This window comes from Anoplolepis gracilipes, chromosome 10 (genome assembly GCF_047496725.1).
Source record: "Anoplolepis gracilipes chromosome 10, ASM4749672v1, whole genome shotgun sequence".
Taxonomy (NCBI): domain Eukaryota; kingdom Metazoa; phylum Arthropoda; class Insecta; order Hymenoptera; family Formicidae; genus Anoplolepis; species Anoplolepis gracilipes.
In genome coordinates, this window is record NC_132979.1 from 5,797,991 (window position 1) to 5,820,951 (window position 22,961).

The following is a 22,961-nucleotide window of genomic DNA, read 5'->3' on the forward strand; positions in this document are numbered from 1 at the left end:
TAAACCGATATTCCCGTACCGTGATTGCTCCAGACTGCGCAATCGACGCAGCAGCCCCGCGACGCATAAGTATAGTAACAGTTTGTCCCATTTGACGAGGAAGCGGGGCTTGAGCTCGTCGCGGTGGTCGAGGTGTTTGCGCTCGTGGTGCACGACGCGGTGATCGTCGTCGTCGCGACGCTCGATCCACTCGCCGTGCCTTCCGCTGCGGTTGCCGATGTTGCTGCTGCCACCGCTGCCGCCGCCGCCGCTGCTGCAGCGGTGGGGGTGTGCGTGATGTCGATGCTCGGGGTGCCGGTGGACGAGGACGGTGCGTTCCGTCGTGGAGGAGGTGTGGGTGGCGTCAACTGCCGCTCGATTCCATCCTGAAGACTGCACGAGCGTGCAAGCACGCACACGCGGATAGGACAGGGGCGAAAAGGGAGAAAAAAGAAGCGTAAAGATCGCTCTTAGTACGTTAATGCATGTACGCGTGACAAATCACTGTTCGCACTTCCGAATGCTTCGAGATGATGTAAACGAAAGCGTCTGAAATGACCTCTTGAACCAACCGTTATTCCTCTCTTTGTCAAAATAAATGTTGTAAATTAAATATGCTTGTATTAATATTTTATATATATATATATATATATATATATATATATATAAAATTGTTTTTTTTATTCCTTTGTTGCAGAGTGTCATTCATTATTACAACAAAATCCGTTTGAGGCGTAATGGACCTCATGCTATTATCACATAAAATCACAAAATTAATAACTGAAATAAGCTAACATAAAATTAGTAAATATATGCAAAACAAGCAATGGAAAGAAATATTAGAAAAATATATTATAGATCAACCGTATTATTTATTACTTACTTTTTATGTTGGGATATTATTTTTTTTCGACAATATCGCTATCATTATGTATTGTTGTGCATACATTTTAACATATTAAATTACATGTAAAGACATGTGAATTTAACGACAGCGATATTGTCGTTGGAAGTTACACAGTTACAAAATCGTTGTACTGTTGGGATTACATTTATAAACGACTTCTCGTTCGAAAAAAAACTATTCGTTTCATCTACATCTTACAGACAGCGAATTGATAAATGGAAAATATATTTTTGAGGATATAATGATACAAAATGGATCTCGTGAAGAACTGGAGATTGCAATAAAAGAGATGGAAGATAAGATCGGCAAATTTTCAAATATACTTACAGAATCTGATACTGTAAAAATATCTGATGGAAATTAATTGAATATGCCTTAAAGAGAAAAAAATCATTTTCTAACATAAAAAGTAAGTAGTAAATGATGATTGTTTGCTAATACATTTTTTTCTAAAAGTTTTCTTAATGTTTTATCTCAGATTTCCTCTATCTTATTGTACCTTTTTTGATTTTCCTGATAAATTTAATTATTCAAAAATTCCTTCAAAGAAAGAATCATTACTTTTAATACTTCTTAATATTTAAAACTTAATAAATATAATAATAGAATTTAATTTTGTGATAAATTAATTTTCTTCATAAATTAAGCTGATTTTTATCGAAGCATTTGGAAGCGCTCAACAAGCATTATCATTAAGTGTAATGATTAATAGTAGATGCAACATGCGATCAGCTGGATATAAGCGCTTGCGAGATTACGCATTCTAATTGTATCTCGAAATGCGTGTGCGTCCCGCGTGTCTAATTCGCAACTTGGTTCCCGTTTAACTGATCTTCACGCGAATACCACATTCCCTGTTTCTTGTGAAAATGTTGAACGGGATTTTGGAAAACACGTGCAAAACAAGCAATGCTGATGAAACAAAAAAAAAAAAAAGATGAAAAGCCAACTACCGATCGCAGATCCCTAACTTGTCTTACCATATTCGCTATTGGGATGGAGATAGTTACGGCTACCCGATCCACTGAAACGTACGATAGTAAACAGAAGAGCGAAATGAAAGACGATACGAATTATCACGCTCGCGCGATGCAAAAAAGCCTGTCAGGATGACGAAATGATCATCTTCCCGTAAATGAAAAAAATTAACCGACTTAAGAATTGAGAAAATCCGAGATTCCGTATATCATCGGCAACGCGTTGTCGTTTCTTAAACAATTTAATAACAATATTATAATTTTATAACAATAACAAAAGAAGGGAATTATTAAAACTTGGTGCATCTGTTGCGTTTTTGTCGATCAAATTTACAAAAATAATAATCATTTCGCGAAACATTGAGCCAATTAAAAAATTTAAAAAAATTAAATTGATGAGCATGCATTATGACGTGATACCGAGAGAGAATGAGGTTGTCGTAGAGAGAGTAAAATTATCGATTACAGTCAAACGAAAGACATAATAATAGTCTAAAAAAATACTATGGCTTATCACTCGCACACGCTTTGTACTTACTCGACCACTTTATACGCGCTTTGATAAGGCTGTTGTATTGGATTGCCGAAAGCAGCGAGCGGTCTTAAAGGTATGCTTTCCTCGACACCCAGTCGTGTATTCGCTCCCATCTGATTCATCGCCCCGTCGCTCAGACCACTACAATTATTTTTTTATGTAATAAATATATCAATATACAACTGATTAATAACTTAATATTACTTAATACAATTTGAGAAATTAGTAACTTTTTTTCGCGAAGATAAATGTTACTTTTAATAGTTTCTAAAAATTTTTAAGATATTAAATAATATATAATAATTAAATAAAATAATTTTTACTTATTTAATGTAGGTTTTATTAAATAATAAAATATGTAATGGAAGCAAAATAATTTTTCTACAATTATATATGATTATATGTATATAATATTTAAATTAATTTATATAATTATAATTTAATTATTCCTTCAAAGAGAAATATTACTTATTTGCTAAAATAAAGACAAAATTTATTTTACATTTTAAATAAATATATATATATATATAGTTAATTTAAACATTTAAAGAAAGAGAAATTTCATAAAAAAGATAAAACCAATGCATATAAATAAAGACAAAATATAAAAAGTATTAAAGTTATTTTCTACATGTTTTTATTGAGAAAGAAATTTAGCAAAAGTTTTGTATTAATTAAAATAGGGAAAATACTCACCCTGCTACATTTGGCACAACTTGGTGAGTAAATTTCTTAGCGGCATCTGGGATAGCGGCCCTCCGTAACGAAGCGTATGGTAAAAAGTCTATGGAATTGGTCGGGGAAGCCTACAAACAATTAATTTTTTATTAGAACATAATAATCATAGAAGAATTATATTAGAATTGAAATTTTGTATTAGAAAGATATTACCTTCGCAGCAGTAGAATTAACCTTTAACGATCTCGCTCTATGGAAACTATGATGTCCTTTTCGCATGCTAGACCATACACTGCCAAAGAGTGAGTGGTTTCTCTGAAAAAATATTTTCTAACTCAATTTACATATTAGAAGAAAATTTTTTACATATATATTAATAATTAAATAATTGCGTTATTGCGTTCTATTTGGTATAGAAACTATTATTATTTAATTAATATATAAAAAGTAGCTTACCCTGTGCATAGGTTCTGGATTGTCATCGAGGAGTTCCTCTAAATTACCGGAAATTGCACGTTTCAATTCGGGACCAGCTTCGTGTAACGTTCTCAATCCGGCCTTTAAATTAAAATTATTACAATTATATTTAAATAATATTATATAAAATTACATTTAACAGATATTATCTTAGTATACAACTGTTCTAGTTACTCCGCTCTCTTCAAAGACTTACTTGAAGAGTCACGGTATTGTGGCAGTCTCTGTCTCCATCTTTCATTTCTTGCTCTTTACGTTTCTTGAATCGGCGGAAATAGTCCTGGATGAGGAAGGTCGCGTAAAACTTGCCAACCGTCACCTCGTCGTCCACTGGAGAAATCGAATCGAAACGTAAATTTAATTTTGCGAGAAAAAAAACAAATTTTACGGTGACAAACTTTATTTACCCCCGGGCGGCGGAACAACTTGATCTAAAAGCTTCGGACTCGTTCTTTTCCAAATCTTCTTGATCACCGCCCTGAGCTCGGCATTCGCGTCGTCAATGTTTCCCTCCGTCTTGATCCTCAACGAAGTTCTCACGACGGCAAACAGTGTCGCGTTAAACAACACGGTGCCGTCGCTATTCAACGGCATATTCATCGAGACGAGTCTCTGAAGTTTACAATTTCGAGATTAGAGATCAGTTTTCTTGTTTTACTCGCGCGATTTCGTAAAAAAAAAAATAGGAACAATATGTATTTTTATCTAGCATAATATATATAAAAGGTAAAAAAATATATTTATATATTTTTTCTATAAAAAAAGTAATACTATTTTTTTAATTAGTATAAAAAAATAAAACGCTACCGTAGACTCTTTATCATAGATATAGTCTCATAATTATAAACCCTTTATTAAACTTGGACGCTGACCTTACAAGCTACCCTATGTGGGCACAGCTTTCCGAAACCTAAGGGTGGCGATATCTTCCTCAGTAACGTTACTACGTCGAGATGTTTAATACGTCCCTTTGCGTCGGGATCGTACTCGGACCACAGGCGAATAAACTCGTCCAAATGATGCGGTCCGAGGATCGACCAATCTCTCGTCAAGTAGTCAAAGTTGTCCATGATGACGGCAACGAAGAGGTTGATAATCTTTTTCGAGATATATAATATAAATATTAGACTTACAGTTATTATTTGAAAAGAGAATTATATTTTCAAAGATTGAAATATACAAAGCAAAATAATTTTTTATTAAAGTCAAACGCTTACGAGAAATGAGCAGAGCACGTAGAAAGTTATGAAGTAGGGAAATGCGATGTCCGATCCGCACCCCTCTGGCTTAGTGTATTCGTCACTGTTGAAATCGCATTTAACTTTATTCGGCTGCGACGAGCAAGCCATCATGATTTCTTGCCAGGCCTCACCTATTTTCGAAAGGATCATTATTTTCTTTCAGTAATAAATATACGCTCATCTTTGAGAGAGATTTATTGCATTTCTCATCGACAGAATCTGCTGATCCAAAAAAAGGTCTTTCCATTAACATTAAATATATTAAATCTCGAATGGAATGTACTTACCGGTCGCTGATCTAAATAAGACCAACACGGCTTGCGGAAAGGACTGGAAGTTATTATTGCGATTTATCGGCGTGTCATCGTCTATCGCGATCTTTCCAAAGACCTGAGAAGAAACGCTCGCTTGAATCGTCGTTTTTTAAACGCTTTTAAACACGCGTCGCGTTTAATCGATCAGTTTCGCTCACCTGCATGCCTATCACAGCGTAAATAAAAAAGAGCATTATAATGAGAAGGGCAACGTAGGGCAGAGCTTGGAAGGACTTGATGAAGGTCCATAAAAGCGTTCGAATGCCCTCTCCTCTGCTCAGTAGCTTGACTAATCGCATTACGCGAAACAGCCTGAAGAAATTGATGGAAATGAGGGTGGATCCAGGCTGCAAGAATCGTAAAATGGTTTACTCGCAGTGTTTTACTTCCGGGTGCTTAAATATAATCGCGAAATATATTCCGTCGAATACTCGATCAAAGTCGAGCGATACTTACGTAAAGTTCCGAGTAAACGATGTCGATGAAACTTCCGAGCACGATAATAAAATCAAAGACGTTCCACGCGTCGCCGAAGTAATTCTGCAAATTAATAAGAACGTCGATGAACATAGCTAGTTGCTGATACAATGACAGATATGAAAGATTGTCTCAATGTAATGCGAACGTATATATAACGAATGTATATAATGAAAGACAAATATACACTCGAAATTATATTTTGCTAATGTAGATAGATTTTTAGATGTCTCGATTAAAATTTATCGCTACTTTTTGTATCTGTTAGAATATTGTTTGCCACGTGTAGAATTTATAGCAGCAATATTCCAGCAATACCTCTAGAAAATTTAGATCCCATTGCCAAATATTAATCACAAATATAATTGTCCTTGACAACAGACCTTAAAGATAGGCATCGCAGAAAAATTTAATACACTAATGGTACAGATGTAAATTCTGTCTCTGTCATTTAAATTGATTAAGTGCAAAATATATGCAGTATCACAGTATTTGCTAATCATTTATCTGTTTCAGTTAATTTTTTACACCTAGAAAATTTATGTTGAAGTTGCAAGATCATTTGTTTTTTTTTTTTTTTTTTTTTGAGTGTACGTGCATACACGCGAGTCCGTACCTTGAATCGAAATGCGGCCAGCTTGAATACAAATTCAAGGGCGAACACGGCGGTGAAAATCATATTGAGAACATCCAGAGCGTGCGTATACACATCCGGTTGCCGATAAAACTTCATCGCGAGCGTCACAGTATTGATCATAATTAGCGTGAATATCGTATACTCGAACGGTTGGGAGGTGACAAACCACCAGACTTTGTACTGTATTCGATGCTTCGGTATGTATCGGCGGACTGGCTTGGCCTTTAGTGCGAACTCGATGCAATTTCTCTGCACAGAAAGAAACGTGATTGATCCTTCCACGACGGACAGTCTTTCGCATATCGTGATCCTGAGATATATATTTTAAGAATATAATGAAAAACAAATATATTTTAAGATAGAAAATATCTCAATACGCAATTTTATTATTTTTTTTCTTAATAAAAATTTTATTGATAAATTTTAGATTGTAGATTTAATATTATACACATAGTAGCGCATTTCTTTAAAGTACTTGTTTCAGAGTTAACTGAAAATTAAAATATCTCGGGGTCATATATATCTTTCGTCATGATGTAAGATCTATTCGCGATTATATACTCACCTGATTTTTATCGAGCTCGCAGTTTTTGTACTCTTGCTCGCCCTCATTCTGAAAGGTGACGATAACGAAACCGACGAAGATGTTCACCATGAAGAATGCAATGATGATGATGTAGATGATGTAATAGGCGGCCACTATCGGCCGAAAGTTATGAATTGGTCCATGATTCTCTTGGTTGGAGTCGATCGACCACTCTAACAGTCTGTCAGCAGGAGGACAATGTTAGGTGATATTTCACACCACTAGAGCTATCTACCCTTATTTATTCTCTCGCAATATCGTTATACTAGAACTACATTGAAATAATGTCTGAAGGAGGAGAATATAACAAAATCCACAGAAGAATAAGAATTCTTTCAAAGGACAATGTATTCTGTCAACATTTAGGTTGTTGTGAGAGCAAAGAAAACTTTGCTCAAGTAATCTTCTCTATGTTTAATTCGCGAATAGAAGCTTCTCGAAAAGAATGTTTCTCAAACACAACGCGAATGTACTTACGATGGCCAACCTTCGAAAGTCGAGACCGTGAAGAGGGTCAGCATCGCCTTAGCGACGTCGTCAAAGTGAAAACGCTGCTGAAGCCAGTCTCTCTCTTTGACAACCGGTCTATTGATATTACCGTCATCAAATTCCAAATAAGTACCCCTAGAAAAGAGAGTATCTTGCACAGTTTTTCTAAAAATAGACTCTATTTCTCTGAATTTCTCGATTCTATGAATGTGTCAAAAGTATTTTGTTACAATTTTTCACTTCATTACATTTAATATATCCGTAAATTTCGTCATCAGTAGAACACTTTATTATGATATATGCAAGATTTATTATAATTATAATATATCCATTGATTGACTCTTTTAAAAGAGATTTGTGTATCCACGTGTCTTGATGTTTGTATTTAAACCGGATTATATATTATATTTTGTTAGTCAATTTTTATTAATTTATAACGTAATGAGAACTTACTGGCATTCATCCTTAGTCATTTTCGATGCATCGGTACAATAGAAAAACTTGCCCTATACAACACAAAAGTTTATCAATTTTCATTGTCGTTAATACTTGTCCGTTAATACGGAACAAAATTTTACGCAACATGTTAAAGCTGCGGATGACACGCTGGCGTTCCTGAAATTCAATTTAACGCCATTCACCAAGCTAAGTAATTATTTTCTGTGCAAATACAGCGCTCACGTATGTACTCGCAAGTAATTATTTCATTAAATAATCGAGTCAACACGTTAATATATTTGCGACGTGATGTGTGTAATTGCGCGATGCACTTTGATCTTTAATTATTATTGCATAAATAATATAAGATACACTTTGCCACAAGTCTCGAGATATTTTCAGACTTGTAAAATTGAACACAAAGATCGCCAGCGCGTCGGATTATAGACATCAGCTGTAAATCGGCCATTCTCATTTGCAAGAGCAGCGGCAGCAACAGCGAGACGTGATCGAGCAAAGTATAAGAGGGTGTTAGAATGTGAGGCGAAAACGTGATAGGAAAAAAAAAAAAAAAAAAAAAAAAAAAAAAGAGAAGGAACATTCCTCGTCGGCACGTGCATACATATGTACAACAAGGTACGATGCGTGCGGTCTTCCGACGATTCCGCGATTATATCCGTGTACAAAATAAGCGTAATTCTGTCATCACACGCTCGGCTTGAAGTGCACAAGCACGCTGAGGGGGAGAGGTGTCGGTGAGAAAAAACAGGGTTCTTCGCCCTCCCCTCGCTTTGGAACCTGCGTCGCGTCCATGTGGACAGAGCGAGACGGTGCAATAATTGCGAGGGACATCACCCTCTCGAGTCTTCCGGATTACCCGCGCAAATTAATTCAACCCCCTTTGCCAAACTGTAAGGTTCATTAAACATCAAAATTGCTTCGTTACAACAATATTAGATCTCTGCTTCTTGTTTTAAAAAGATAATATTTTCCTCAACAAATATATTATAGACCTTAATATAGAACGTAATTGATATGGAAATAATATAATTATACATTAATTAATATCATATAATGCAATATCGATATAAATTTGCGATAGCGCAGTGGTGTATAAAGACTAATTGATATAAAACAGTTGTAATTACATTATGGGCGTATGGTTTTAGCCATAAGGTAGATAATAGCATAGTTAATTATGTAAATTTTAGCATCAAACTCTCAAATAAATCTGTATAATGATACAATTAAAATTACAAGTTGTTCTCTATTTAAAGAGATAATGTAAGACTCTTTCTTCTTGTGAAGGAAAACTCGGAGAGGGATAGCAAAGGGTATCTTTAAGTGGGCGCAATTATTGCACCTAAACGATCGAGAGGGTCGTAGTTTGTAGACACACTCCGCGATATAATAAAATGTTGTCGAGATCATTATGTCTACATGACCGCTCCACATTATCTGTCGACATGGCGCGCCCGCGTGGGCGAAAACTCGGACACGATATGGGGAAAAAGCACGAACAATGGGCCATCGTGACGCGCCAAATTGTACTAATTGCCACCTACGTAACACGAGCTGGTGCGGGCTAAAATAACGAACAGATTGAAACAACAACGCAGCCCACCCATACCCGCTGACAGCAGCGCGTATAGCTGATGATTTCCTGATCGTCTCTCCCTCCCCTTCTCCCTTCCTTCCTCTTTTCCACCCTTCAAGCCTCTTCTCTTGCATTTTTTTGTAATCCATAATTGCTTGCAAGTAAAAAAGCACAGGCGTTGCACGTATCGCGGCTCGTGCAGAAGCAACACTATCTCGTCGCGATGTATATATATATTTTTTTTCTTGTGTTTTTTTTTTTTTTTTTTTTTTTTTGTTTCTTTTTCATCGTATCAATTCAGACACGTTGTACTTCGCGTTGATGAAATCAAAATTTTGTTGTTTATATACGTCGAGAAATAATAATATCTATAATGTGAAAACGAACGTTCTTGCGACTTGCGACATTATATTCTAGGATGAGCCATAAATATTTGGACCGATGGCCGCAAATGTTAGGATAGACGGTAATAATGAAAGACATTAAAGTATTCATGGAACATTGCCAAGTGTGTTGAGAATTGAGATTCTAATTAACCTTCGCAGCATTCCCTCCCTCTCTCTTGTTAATGGTTATTAGAGAAACCTTAATGGTGGGCAGTTCCTCTTTATGACCGTCTATCCCGGCTTTACTTCATTACTGGTATATTAAAAAGCATTTTATCATCCCTCGTTTAATATTTCACTACATTCTGATAATTTAATTCATTCGGTTTTCATCTTCACAAGAACGTTTCCGGTACGCGTCTAATTTTAATGAGATAACCAAATTTGATCTTCCACAATAATTATTACAAATGTATACTAATTAATTTCAATGCATGAGATGCGTTAAATATCCCGTCGACGGTCTAATATTTAATTAATCTTATATACCAAATTTATCATCTTCTTAGCAAAAAAAAAAAAAAAAAAAAAAAAAAAAAAAAAGTCACGTTCGACTTAACTGTTTTTTTTTGTTCCGCTTAATTTATTATCAATCAAACGACGTCGTTCGATCGATTGCGCTCTAACGGATATTTTTCCCGCACTTATTTCACCAAACGGCTTCGTCAGATTGATTGAACTTTAATTGATACTAAACGTGATTCTGCCTGTCACAAGACAGTTGACAGTTATACATACTCTGTCGAAATAATATTCTCGTAAAATAATCCACGTGGATTAAACAACCACATTTATAAATATAAATTATTTGCGTATATTCAAAAGATGGAGAGGAAAATTCCGCGATTTGTAAATCCGATTATTACCCCCTGCATTCACCCCTGCCTCGCCTCATATTGAAACGCAACCGCCGTTCGCGCATTTATAATATTGGAAAAGAAACAAAAGGATATATCCAGATCCCATGCAACGCACGACGTTGGACGAACCGTAACCACGAGGTATCTGACGTTTCTTGTTAAATATCGTCTTCCCGTTTACATCGTCGTGTGATGCAAGCCGACTCATTTGTAAGCCACATTAATAAGCATTTATTCGGGAAAAGCGGAGAAGCGATGTCGTATTTCATTCTCGTATCGTCTCGTCGCGTCAGAGGCTCGGAATTTCAATAGAATGCAATTTCGCGAAGCGCGCAGTGATATCGATTTTAAAACGTCGCGATGCGGAGGAGTTGGTTACACATTGTCTACACATCGCCGTTCCACTTCCGGCGTGTGTATGAATACGAAGTCGAAGTCGGCGAAGAGTCTCGCGCCGCGTAATATGTACATACATATGTACATATACGTAAGAGTAACTGTTGAAACTTCTGTGTCGCTTTAATATAAGGGAAGGGAAACTACCCTTCTAATAGCGCATCGCGGGTCCCGACTGGACCGCGCGCGAGTAACTTCAACGTCATTTCATACTTTGCGTGTACTATGAAACTTAACGATGTGTCTTACGGACCTCTACGGCTGCTCGGGGACAATCTATCTCTTTCTAAACCCTAATTCAAGTGTACAGTCTCTTCTACAGTTTCCTCGTGGGATTTTGTGAGTCGTGAGAACTGGTGTCTAGTCGTGGCAAAAGGAAACGATTGAGCTGATTAACAAAAAAAATATATATATATTTTAATCACAGCTTTCAAAAAATATCGAAATTATTTGCGTTTATCGAAACATTTTGATGAACCATCATTCATAAATATATATTAAAGAAAATAATATTTTTTATCAATATTATAGGAACTTGAAATAAATTTATATTCATAATTGTTAATATATAATTGCAAGAATTTTTGTTAAAAATCTTTTTTACATCTTTACTAATTTTTTTATATCCTTTTTACCTTAATGTGCCTTAATTTATGATATATTCCGGGTATTATATATATATATATATATAAAAATTCGCTTCGTTTTGCCACGTAATCACGTGTAATTCGTGGTTTCGGTGCACGTGGACGGCCAGCATGCACTACGATTAAAGCTTCATTCTCACATACAGCGAAACTGGCATGCCTGGTTAAAGGGTGTCTATCTTTAAAGGGAGATACGATATGGCTATACGGTATGCGTATCGTGATTGTGTGAGAGAGACGAGAATAAATGTATATATATATATATATATATATATATATGTTATATACAAAAATATAGATATATGTATATTTATATATATACAATACATAGTTTGCACGTCGACGATAATTACACGACAATCTCGCCTGGTTTTTTTTGGTTCAGAAGCGTTATACTGTTAATAACAGCGTTACCGTGCTCGAGGGTGTTGCCATAAAAGAGGGAGAGACGTACAAAGAGAGAGATACCGGCAGCAACGAGATCGTATATGCATCTGCAGAGTAATCCATCATCGTTTTGGTCTGTCGTGTCAGAGTCGCGTGTGATAATTAATAATCGATGGCACAATGATATATCGCCCAGATAATATCCGGTAATTTCGCAATGAAAGTAATCTTACGTGGAGAAAGTTGCTTTCGTCGAAACGTGATATCATTCGTTATGCTATTACGTTAGAAACTTCCTTATCATGTTCGCTTCGACGTCGTAAAACGCTACACCTTGCTGCTGATATGCGTTCCTTTGTACGGTTTAGAATAAAAAATAAAAAGAATAAAATAGAGAGAAAAAAAAAGAAAGAACTTGAAATACACACTTAGGCAAACTTGTGAATATCGTGAAAATGTTTGCATATTTTCTCTAAAATCGATAACCTTTTTCGATCGATCGAAATAACTTTTTTTAATTACGAGAAAAGTAAAGGGGAATAAGTCTGTAAAAATTGTTTGCCTAAGTCTGAAATTTCGCGAAGGATGGGAAGAAAATGATGGAAAAATAGCAATTTTGCGAAATACGGAGTAATTATATACAAAAAGAACTAACTTTCTATTATTAATTATATTATTTTTTTTAATTATTGTTATCTAATTGTATTATCGTTTAATAGCGAGTTTGTCTCCCGGGGGGGGGGGGGAGCTCCCTCCTAATTTTATCCAGTAATATTATATAATTTTATTTTGATTCGTAAAATTTGCTTCTCCTTGTTTTAAATCTGATTTTATTTATTTTCACAGAAATTTATATCCCCACGAATTAATTATTCATTCTTTTGAATTTCTTATCATTATCATAAAAACAAGATTTGCTCGAACATATATTTCACATAAAACTGATTAAATAATAATTGGATACTTTAATCATCACACGCTATCCCTCTTTCCGTCTCCCTCCGTATTTCGCTTAGAAAAACTCGATCGCCGGAGGTATTCTGCCGGACATTCTTCACAGTCGTCATCGGACGATGGAAGTAAACGTAAGTGCAAGGAGAGACGGTAGAAAGAAAATACGAGGAGAAAGAAAGGTGGAGGCACAGAGAGAAAGTGGTAACGCAGTCTCTCTTTCGCTTAGTAAGCTTTTCTAAATGGATGTGGCTGGATGTCTCTTTACCTTAAACAGCTGTACCCCGATAACAGCGAACATGAACTGTAGGAGATAGGTGACCAACATAATGTTGCCGATCGTTTTAATGGCGACAATCACACACTTCACTACGTACTTTTTTCACGTAGCGTTTTCAGTTGCGGACGAGCAGGGGCGAGCGAGCACAGCGGGGAACACGTGGGGTGGTGAGAGAGTGAGAGAAAACAAAAAAAATAGAGTATAGCATTAATTTCGGGTGACCAGGTATCACACCAGGGGCGGGGGGGGGAGGGAAACTTATAGGGGTGGGGGGGGGGGTCGAGTGGTGGAAGTTCTCGCCGCGATTCAAATTTTTTTGTCTTTTTTCCAATTAGTCTCATCGTCTCGTTCGCGCTTCTTACAGTCGCTCTTTTAACGCTTGTTTTAGCTCGCTAGGCTCGATTATTATCCTCCCTCGTGCTGTCTCTGTTGTATTTTACAAATTTCATTTACACACGCGGCGATACACGATTCGTCCGATACCTTTGAAAGTTGCGCAGCTTCTCTCTCTGTTTCTCTCCATGAACATCGCTCTCGATTCGAGATTTTTCAAAGCTCTCTCTTTTTCGATTTGCCCTCACTTTTTTCTTTTTTTTTTTTTTTTTTTTGTGGGGGAGGGGGGGTTTACTCCTCTTCTTTTTTTTTTTTTTTTTTTTTTTTTTTTTTTTCATCGTGAACTAAGCCCTCGCCATCCATCCAACCCATCAGTGCTCGATGTTTTTTCTCGGCAATGCACCTATGGGGTTTTTGGACCGGGAAACCTCGGCGTTTCCTCGTCGAAAGTCGACTTTGCATGAGCGACCACGAGCGTGTTCGGTAAATCGATTACGTCTGTGAATCGTGTGGGATATCGCTCGTTCGGGTCGCTTCTCGATAAAACTGACAGGTACCGCGCTGAAAGCTGTTATCGTTTCAAATATATATATATATATATATATATATATATATATATATATCGTATAAATCTTGAAAATTACAAGAATTGGAACTATGTGAAAAACTTGTTACGAAGAACGTAACTCCAATAATGGATATATCATATACAATAACGTCGTTATTTATATTTCATTGATCAACTATACGATTACATTCTCTCTCGTACATCTGTTATAAAAAACACATGCTGCTGCGGTGTGAAACTTCACCATCTTTGCCATAACTTTTCCCGAAACATTCTTTCCCTTTTATTCGTTACTTTAAGTATTACATGTATAGGTATACATTCCCACACACACGCAAGATTTAAACCTATATAAAAAAAGAAATGCTACTCTCAATTTTGTCTCAAGGATAAAATTGCTCTGCCGCTTCTCCCGCGACGGATGTCGCGTCGCAGAAATCTTCGCGGATTCCTCGGAAGCTAAAAATTCCTCCTCGCAAGCTCGACCGACGTCGCACCGAGAGCGTCATTTATTACCCCGCGCAACGTTTATCACCCTTCTGTTTATCGCGCCTGCAGACAATATTGTATTGCGATCGCTGTTTGCGCGCATTTTGAAAAAGAGCGACGCATCTTCACCCTCTCGCACCCTGTCGATCGAGAAATCGAGACCAGGCGGTTCGCGGAGCTAGCTTGCGCTTAGCTACTTTTCTGTACACCCAATACCGAGTCGCATACATGTGTGTGTACATTTGTGTGTGTGCGTGTGAGAGGGAGATATGGTAGGGTGATCGATACACATGAAACTACGAGCGATATATACATATATATATATATATGTATATATATATATATATATGTATATACAGATAAAGAGAGAGAGAGAAAGAGAGAGAAATATATATATGTATATATAGATAGAGAAAGAGAGAGATAGATATATAGATAAGTGGATAGAGATAGACAAGTAAGATAGATATAATGTTTTCGGACTGAACAACTTGTCTCTGCCTAAGATTAATAATCAAAACAAGCTAATATAAACGTAGCCTAAAGAATGTCAACTATTCTGTCATCTTCTCTCTATGTGTATGCGTACGTGTGTGGGTGTGTATGTGTGTGGGTGTGTTGCTCTACATCTTCCCCTATTACATTATTAAACGTCGACTTCTATATTTTGATATCCTTCATTAGTTTACAATAGTGAATATCATTTTTCTATCAATATATTGTTGGCGAAATATTTCGTTATATCCTTTATCGAGGGAAGAACTTTAATATCTCTTACGAAGCACTTGATACTCTTGTCCGCGAGTGTTTAAGAAGCGTTCTATATATACTTCGATTGGAAAATTAATGATACTTGTAAGCTATATAAGACGATGACAAGTTCGATAAAGGATTAACGTGATCGCAAAACGATCTATCATCGCTTCGCGATATAGAGCTAATCAAAATAAATTTGAGGTTTGTAACATCTAATTTAATCTAATCGACATTGATTCACCTAATAGTCTTCCATCGAGCTCGTCTAATAAGTTTATGAGACTTTATACGAATCTTCTGTTATCGATCTCGACTGCTCTTGAATTAGAGTCGAAAATTCTGCTAAATAATGATTCGAGAAACTTTCCCAGTTCTGATTTGTTTGCTTTTATTCAACTCGAAAGCATAATAACTAAAGACTACATAAATCAACTATACCTAGATGTGTAATCATCGTTCATTTTAGTACCGAAATATCTTGACTTGGCGTCAGATTCTATGCAACAAAGGTCAAGATTAAATATTGAAGATTCGAATTTGATCGATCAGGATAAAAAAAAAAAAAAAAAAAAGAAAGAAATCTTTGCTCCTTCTGTTTCTAATTGATCTTAAATTCAAATCTTTAATTTTTAATTTCAATATATATCTTCAATGGAATAGTCTGATACTGATTTTCGTAGCATTAACAAAATCGAACGATGAGAATCGATGATTTCTAAGCCTACGAAAACGGACGAAAAAGGAAATTGCCGTGGTGCTTCCTTTTGCAGCAATTATGGGTCTGTGTGCGCGTATAGGGACCACTTTTCGTGATCTTTTCCCCTTTCGGTTATCCGGCAGCAGAGTCCCGCGGCGAGTTGATCTTACGAGAAAGAAAAGAAAAGAAAAAATAGTGCCCTTTTCTTCTTCTCCTTCACCTTTCTCTCTCATGTTAATATAGCGGCACACCACTCAGCAACGCTCAGCCGGCACAAGCATGCAATTCTCAAACATCCTCTACTACTCAATCTTAAAATCACGAAGGCTGCGTGAGTTTTAATTTCTTTCTTTTTTAGGGGTGGATAAAAGTGCGTGTGTGTGTGTGTGTGTGTATGTGTAAAAAGATAAAAATTAAAGGAATTAATACACCCTTGGCTTCGCTTGAAAGATATAAATGTCTCTGTAAATATGCGTCCGCCAAGCATATATGTTTGTTGGGGGAGATCGGCACCGCTCGAACCGTATATTGAAGGATATCTTATTTAAATAATCATGAAAGCAATTGTGTATATCTTTGTAGATGAAAGGGTCCCTTCATTTCTACAAAAAAAAAAAAAAAAAAAAAAATAAACGAATCAAAGAATATATATTATGTGATCTAAGCAATCATTAGCATAATTCTATATATATAAGTATACTTCAGAGAAAAGGAAAAATTGTTTCAAGTTACATAATATATATATATATATATATATATATATATATGTGCATTTTTATTAATAGTTAATTCAATAATTTTTGTGTGATTTTTTTCGGCTCGTATCGATCTGCCCCGATTATCTATAGTGCATAAAAAACTCTGTATATTAATATATACAACCAAGTAATTAAAGTTACCTTTTATTTCTTTTATGTCTTTTTCTTTAAGACATCAGTAATTTCATAAAAGTACAATCAAAGAAGTCCCGAAAAGATAATTGAAAGCTAATCTGAGATCTTATTTACAAGTATCTCTTTCAAGCTAAAGTTTGTCTCAATATATCAATATATATTTTTTTCAGCCCTTTCATTTTTTAAAAAGCACTCCTAGCAGTCTTTTTTTTATGCTGTTTACAAGATATTCATCGTCTCATCCACGTCATCAAATCCTTTGAGGACTCTTTTAAACTTTGAAAAAAAAAAGAAATTATACGAAACGTGGTTCTGATGCGTGGCTTGATGAGCTCATACACGATTTTTCTCTCTTTTTTAGAGTTAAAATCATCAAAAGACATCAATTATGACAACGTGGACAAGATTTAAAATTAAAACGGCGAATGTCTTAAACGGCAATCCACAAAGAGACTAAAGCTTGAACATTTTTTTTACGCACTATAAATATACGTGTATATGTGAATGTATGTGGATTTGTGCGTGTTAATGCGTGATTATTTTCATGTTGTACAGCGATGATTTGTAATTTATCAAGTCTCGAGCAGCAAAAGGCCTCGTGATGCCAAAAAGAAGAAGAATAAAGATATACAATATGTGTATATATAAAAAAAGAGTATATCGTAGGTGTGTTCAGCTGATGGGAGCAAAAAACGAAAGCCGAAAGAGCAAAGGCATGTTAGGCCTTGCGTAAAGCGGCTTTTTTTGTTTACACTAGACACTAGACTATCCCCAATCTGCTTTTGAGCTGTCGTCTCATCTCCCCCCGGTCGCTCATCCACTATATATACGTTCATATAATACTATATTACATCGGCGTAGCGATCTACTATAATGAGATCAAATGGAGTAATCGAGACCATTGGATAAATAAGCTAATGCTGCGTGATTTTTCTTAAAAGAGTATAGTTGTTCAAAACTGTCAAAATAGACATGCGAGTAGTTTGATTAGCTTTGCAATTCTTAAAAAAATATTAAAAAACTGTAACCGCAAAATTTTTTTATCATTAAAGTCATTGTGTTATCCATTCTATCCAAAGATTTTAATTACTTCACTCGATCTTCTTTACAGATTTTTTTTTCTCTTCACAATCGTGGACCATACATCATGGATTGTATTGTTGTATTATTCTAATTATTTCCACTATTTTTTGATAATCTGATTTCTAGCAAACAATTATAACTCAATTTAGTTCTGAACAAAATAGGTAGATATATCGAACATGTTGATATTGAAACAAAACAGAGAATCACATGAAAGAAACTTTCGCGGCGGAAAATCGTATATATATCAATTAGTGCGTGTGTGTGTGTGTAGGACAAAATTGTTCTGTCTCTTTGTAATAATTTTGAATAAAATCGTACAGGTGTACATGCGTAAAAAATCATTATGCGATATAATATTTCTCGAGCTGCTTTTGTTTCTATAGTCTAGCGAAAACAGTGTTCGTGTAATTTTTTCTGTTTTTCACAAACGCGAAATCACAACAGCGTTTTTCTTGTTCTGATACTATCAACAAATAATACTGTAAATGATGTGACTTTTGTATTTTCTGGGAATTTATTTAATATTCAAAATGATGTATGTCTCTATCATGATTCGGATTATAGAGTCATGCTGTATATCAGAGAAATAGTAGATCACATTTCTTATAATTAAATCATTGAAAACTGTCATTAAAGAATTACTTTCATACTAAACTCAAGACATTATATATTATCATGTATTGAAACATAAATGGCTTTAAAAAGAGAAAATCTTTCAAATAAAGCTCACTCTCACGCGTTTCTCTCAAAATTTCAGTACTTGGTCCAATTTTAACGTAACAAAATAAAAAGCAATAAATATATAAACTTATACATCATGAAGGATTATCTATATTCTGTCATATAATGAATCTTTTCAATTATAAAAATCTATCTGATAAAAATCTATTCTTTCTCTTTTAGTTCTTTAAAAAATCGTCTAATATACAATTTTATTGCAATATTTCTATAAACATTTATAAGTGTAGTATTATTTACAAACAAAATATAGAAATAAAAGGATCGTCAAGTTATACATACACCAATGATGTGGCTATTGAAGGATTCAACATCGGTTTATTATTGTATGAGCTACGTCAATGTAAAAAAATGGGACAATAAAGGCGAACAGTCAAGTTGGCCTTCGATAATAAAGGAACGCTGACGTACAATCTTATATAGAAGGAAACACAAAAAATATGCAATCATAGCCTCCGTGAGAGGTTTCGGGGAGAGTGTCGAGACAAGAAACCTAATTAATAAGTAAGTTACACGCCAAAAACAGCTTGTTTTATGGGGGTGGGGGGGGGGAGGGTACCCAGAGGTGCATCTGTCAGAGAAAACAACATTTGCCTCGTGCTCGTACCACTCCGACGATTATTTTCCCACATGTCATTGTCGCGCACGTATTGATCGATATTTATTGTATTGTCGAATCGAGACATTCTCTTTAATTGGATCACGAGTTCGTTAATTCCGTAACGTGACACGGAATCGCACGTGAATCATCGATCCGTATCGATATTGTCTGGGATTGAAAGCTTTCTGCGACGATCATTGATGAAACTTACCCCGAGTTATATGTTCACACAAATGTGTAGAAAAATGTGCAAAACGGTGATAAAAAAATCGTCAAAATCACGTGCGCGTGATAAAAATCTGGTGTGCAGAAAAAGCACATGATAAAATATTTGATTCAATTCTAAAGCGAAAAAAGCTTTTAAACACGTATGGTCTCTCAAAAAAAATAGAGAGATTCAGTCGTGCTCTTCCCTCAAGATCACTCCAATTTACAATTAGATAATGCTCGCGGAAACAGACGTTAATCGATTGCGAACCCGAGTGCGTATTTCGCAGAGCGGAAATAATCGTCGAAGAAGCTGCCGAGATGTCGAGCAAAGGCGTACTTAAGTAGCTAGGTAGTAGTTGTAATAGTAGTAGTGGTGAATATGGTGATGGTGAGTTGTATTTTTTTTTTTTTTTTTTTTTTTTGGCTGAGGTTGCATTAAAAAATGTGTGGACAAACGGATGAATAAATGTTGAAGAGTCTAGTCTTGAGAGAGATAGAGACAGAAAGGATGGGAGTACAGGGTTGACAATGAAATTTTTTTAACAGACGGAGTACGGGGGCGAGGGCCGGGGGAGAGAGTATCAATTGATAAAACATTCTGCCACTCTAGTGTATACTACAAGAGATTCGAAGGAGAGCTTTTTCAGGGCCGTGTCGGTGTATCGGGGCCCGATAATCCTACCTTGAAGAGCTGTACGCCAATGACGGCGAACACGAACTGCAGGAGGCTGGTGACGAGGACTATGTTTCCGATAGTCTTTACCGCTACGATGACGCACTGTACTACGTGCTGGGTTCATAACATTAATTCACAATATATATATATATATTCGCCCTTCGATGAGATGGAGAGATGGAAGTTATTAACTTTAAACACTTTTAGCGATTTGGCCGGCGACGAGTTCGAGTAGCTCTCTCGAAAAAGTTGCGGAAAGCGTTGTAGAGAGCAAACCAAAATCCGGACGTCTCAAGTTTCTTTAATTAATTACGAATTCGATTATTTTAATTTTTAAATTAAAAAGAACTGCACGTCTTTTTAATCCACTCAAGGAGATTTTGCTATTTTTCTTTTAATCGGTTAGGAAAACAAAATTAATAATAAATAATATTTATATCTTGTATGTAGAAAATAAATTGTCGCGCGATACGAATTTTCGGAATGCGTGGGAACGAATAATAATAATAATAATAATAATAACTCGTTTGCGCGATTTTTCCAAAGTTAGCTCGGCGTTCTCTTCCACCATTTGTATTGAATAATCGCGACTTCACATGGCAATCACGGTCGGATTAACGGGAGCGTACTCTTTAATTTAGCTGGCTGTGGACATTACGGTATATTATGCCTCTGGCGTTACGTTCTACTATAAGGACGCGTATGCTGTGTGAATCGGGCCGGTTTTAGCGGACTTGCGGATAGGTGAGACAAATGAAAGAGATACCTTTAATCCCTTGGCGCGATTGATGGCACGCAGCGGCCTCAAAACACGAAGTACCCGGAGTACCTTGATGAAGGAGAACGCGCCAGAGCTGTAAATATATACATAAATACATACGATAAATAATAGTATTAATATAAATCAAATGCAAAAAAAATTACATCTAAAGCGAGCTTTCAAATAATTAAACTTTCTTCGAATTTTAATATTCATTTCAAATTCACATAACTTTCATATAATACTATGATATAAAAAAATTGCACAATTACAAATAGATATAAAATTATACAGTCTTAATGAAAAATTCAACAGACAATTACAATGATATATAGCTACGCAGATAGTTAAAAAAATAGCTTTTCTACATTTTTTTTGAATTTTTACATGTAAGACTGAGTTAAAAATATTGATATGTGATAAAGAAAAGAGACATGTAATGAAGAAAAAATACATATATATATATACCTGACAGACATGGAAACGAGAGAAGCACAAACGACGAGGAGATCGAGCAGATTAAAAGCTGATCGACAAAACGCGCCCTCGTGGATGATGAAGCCGTACGAGATCATTTTGAGACAGATTTCGATCGTGAAGACAGTAGTGAAGAAGTAGTCAAAGTGATTCAATATCTGTAACATAACAGACATATGTACGTCATATTTATTTCAGACACTATTTTTACATTGATATTTCGATAATTTCGCATTTAAAGTTTTGAAAGAACGAATATTTCAACGATGTTGTTAAAAAAAAAAGAATCAAGCATCGATTCATCTTTCAATGCGATTTAAATACCCGATTTCTGTCCGACGAGGCTCTTAGCGGATCTTCGGCGGCCAACATGGCGGAGGAAATCATAATGCAGATGAGTATCACATTGCTGAAGTAACTGTGATTGCAAAACCAATGGCAGAAGATGCGAATCCTGCGAAAAAACACACGATCTAAATGAGTTGGTTGAAAGAGAGATTCGGAAAAAAATGCAGGAAATTTAATGTCAAATTAGCTTTCATCTTTATTTTTGTTATTGGAAAATAAAAAGCCTTAAGAAACTTTTATATATATATATACCTATTAGTGCTTGAAAAAATAAAGAATGCCGAACCGGCTGGTATCGGTTCCTTTTTGGTGGCCATATTGTACTCAGACATTCTTCGCGGTCTGGCTGATACTTCTTGTCCGTCATCTGAAAGACAATTTGATCTCTTTTTTTATAATTTTACAGATATTTTGTTCCATTCATTATTGCATTTCTGTATCAGAGATATTGATATCTTAAAATCATTAGATCGAAAAGTATCACCGTTTTTTTTTCATTATCAATTCTTGAAACAAACGAAAATTAAAATAATGAAAGTACCTTGCATTTCCTCCTCTCCACCTTCTTCCTCTTCCTCTTCTTCCACTTCTTCGTCAGATTCAATGTTGATACGCACTTTGTGCGTATTCATATCTTCACTTTTCTCCGATCTGTAATTAGCGATAATTATTCAACATAAATTAACGTTCTAACAACTTTTCTAAAATTGATCATTACGAATTTGGCCGTGGCAATCTTTAAATTTTATCTGAAATCTATACCTATAAAACATAAAAAAATAATTATATATATTTATATTTATTTATTAAATTTATTAAAAAATTTAGTAACGCAATTAGTAAAACTGACTGATAAATAATTATCGAAATATTAATATAATTGAAAAAGATAGAAATCTTCAGTTATTTTTACAAAAGTATATGATTTACAATATAAGATATTAATATCTCGATAATTAAGATCTCGGTAAATTTCACTAAATTTTTAAATAAATTTTTTTAATTAGCTGCATAATTTTTATATTCGCAGTGTGAGAATTCAAGAATCATTAACGAAAGGGTATAGTATAGTGAGAATTACAGAGCACCG

The 22,961-nt window shown here is 35.4% G+C and overlaps 1 protein-coding gene across 8 annotated transcripts in view; it reads right to left on the minus strand.

The window, feature by feature from the left end:
* The window catches only part of Ca-alpha1d (Ca[2+]-channel protein alpha[[1]] subunit D), a 68,807-nt gene that overhangs the window by 7,565 nt on the left and 38,281 nt on the right, over window positions 1-22,961 (minus strand). For 4 of the 8 annotated variants that reach the window (XM_072900705.1, XM_072900704.1, XM_072900707.1 and 1 more), the window contains exons 19-40: window positions 22,413-22,522; window positions 22,124-22,238; window positions 21,848-21,977; window positions 21,515-21,681; window positions 21,053-21,140; window positions 20,293-20,400; window positions 7,751-7,803; window positions 7,286-7,432; window positions 6,788-6,989; window positions 6,202-6,471; window positions 5,565-5,648; window positions 5,267-5,455; window positions 5,082-5,184; window positions 4,771-4,925; window positions 4,426-4,650; window positions 3,961-4,165; window positions 3,750-3,883; window positions 3,533-3,634; window positions 3,290-3,391; window positions 3,095-3,204; window positions 2,402-2,539; window positions 20-372 (exon numbers count right to left, since the gene is read on the minus strand). In XM_072900705.1, the coding sequence (XP_072756806.1) occupies window positions 20-372; window positions 2,402-2,539; window positions 3,095-3,204; window positions 3,290-3,391; window positions 3,533-3,634; window positions 3,750-3,883; window positions 3,961-4,165; window positions 4,426-4,650; window positions 4,771-4,925; window positions 5,082-5,184; window positions 5,267-5,455; window positions 5,565-5,648; window positions 6,202-6,471; window positions 6,788-6,989; window positions 7,286-7,432; window positions 7,751-7,803; window positions 20,293-20,400; window positions 21,053-21,140; window positions 21,515-21,681; window positions 21,848-21,977; window positions 22,124-22,238; window positions 22,413-22,522 (3,290 nt within the window). Of the gene's footprint in view, window positions 1-19; window positions 373-1,866; window positions 1,911-2,401; window positions 2,540-3,094; window positions 3,205-3,289; window positions 3,392-3,532; window positions 3,635-3,749; window positions 3,884-3,960; window positions 4,166-4,425; window positions 4,651-4,770; window positions 4,926-5,081; window positions 5,185-5,266; window positions 5,456-5,564; window positions 5,649-6,201; window positions 6,472-6,787; window positions 6,990-7,285; window positions 7,433-7,750; window positions 7,804-20,292; window positions 20,401-21,052; window positions 21,141-21,514; window positions 21,682-21,847; window positions 21,978-22,123; window positions 22,239-22,412; window positions 22,523-22,961 lie in introns of those variants that run through there. The other 4 variants (XM_072900710.1, XM_072900709.1, XM_072900711.1 and 1 more) reach the window with 3 other exon arrangements.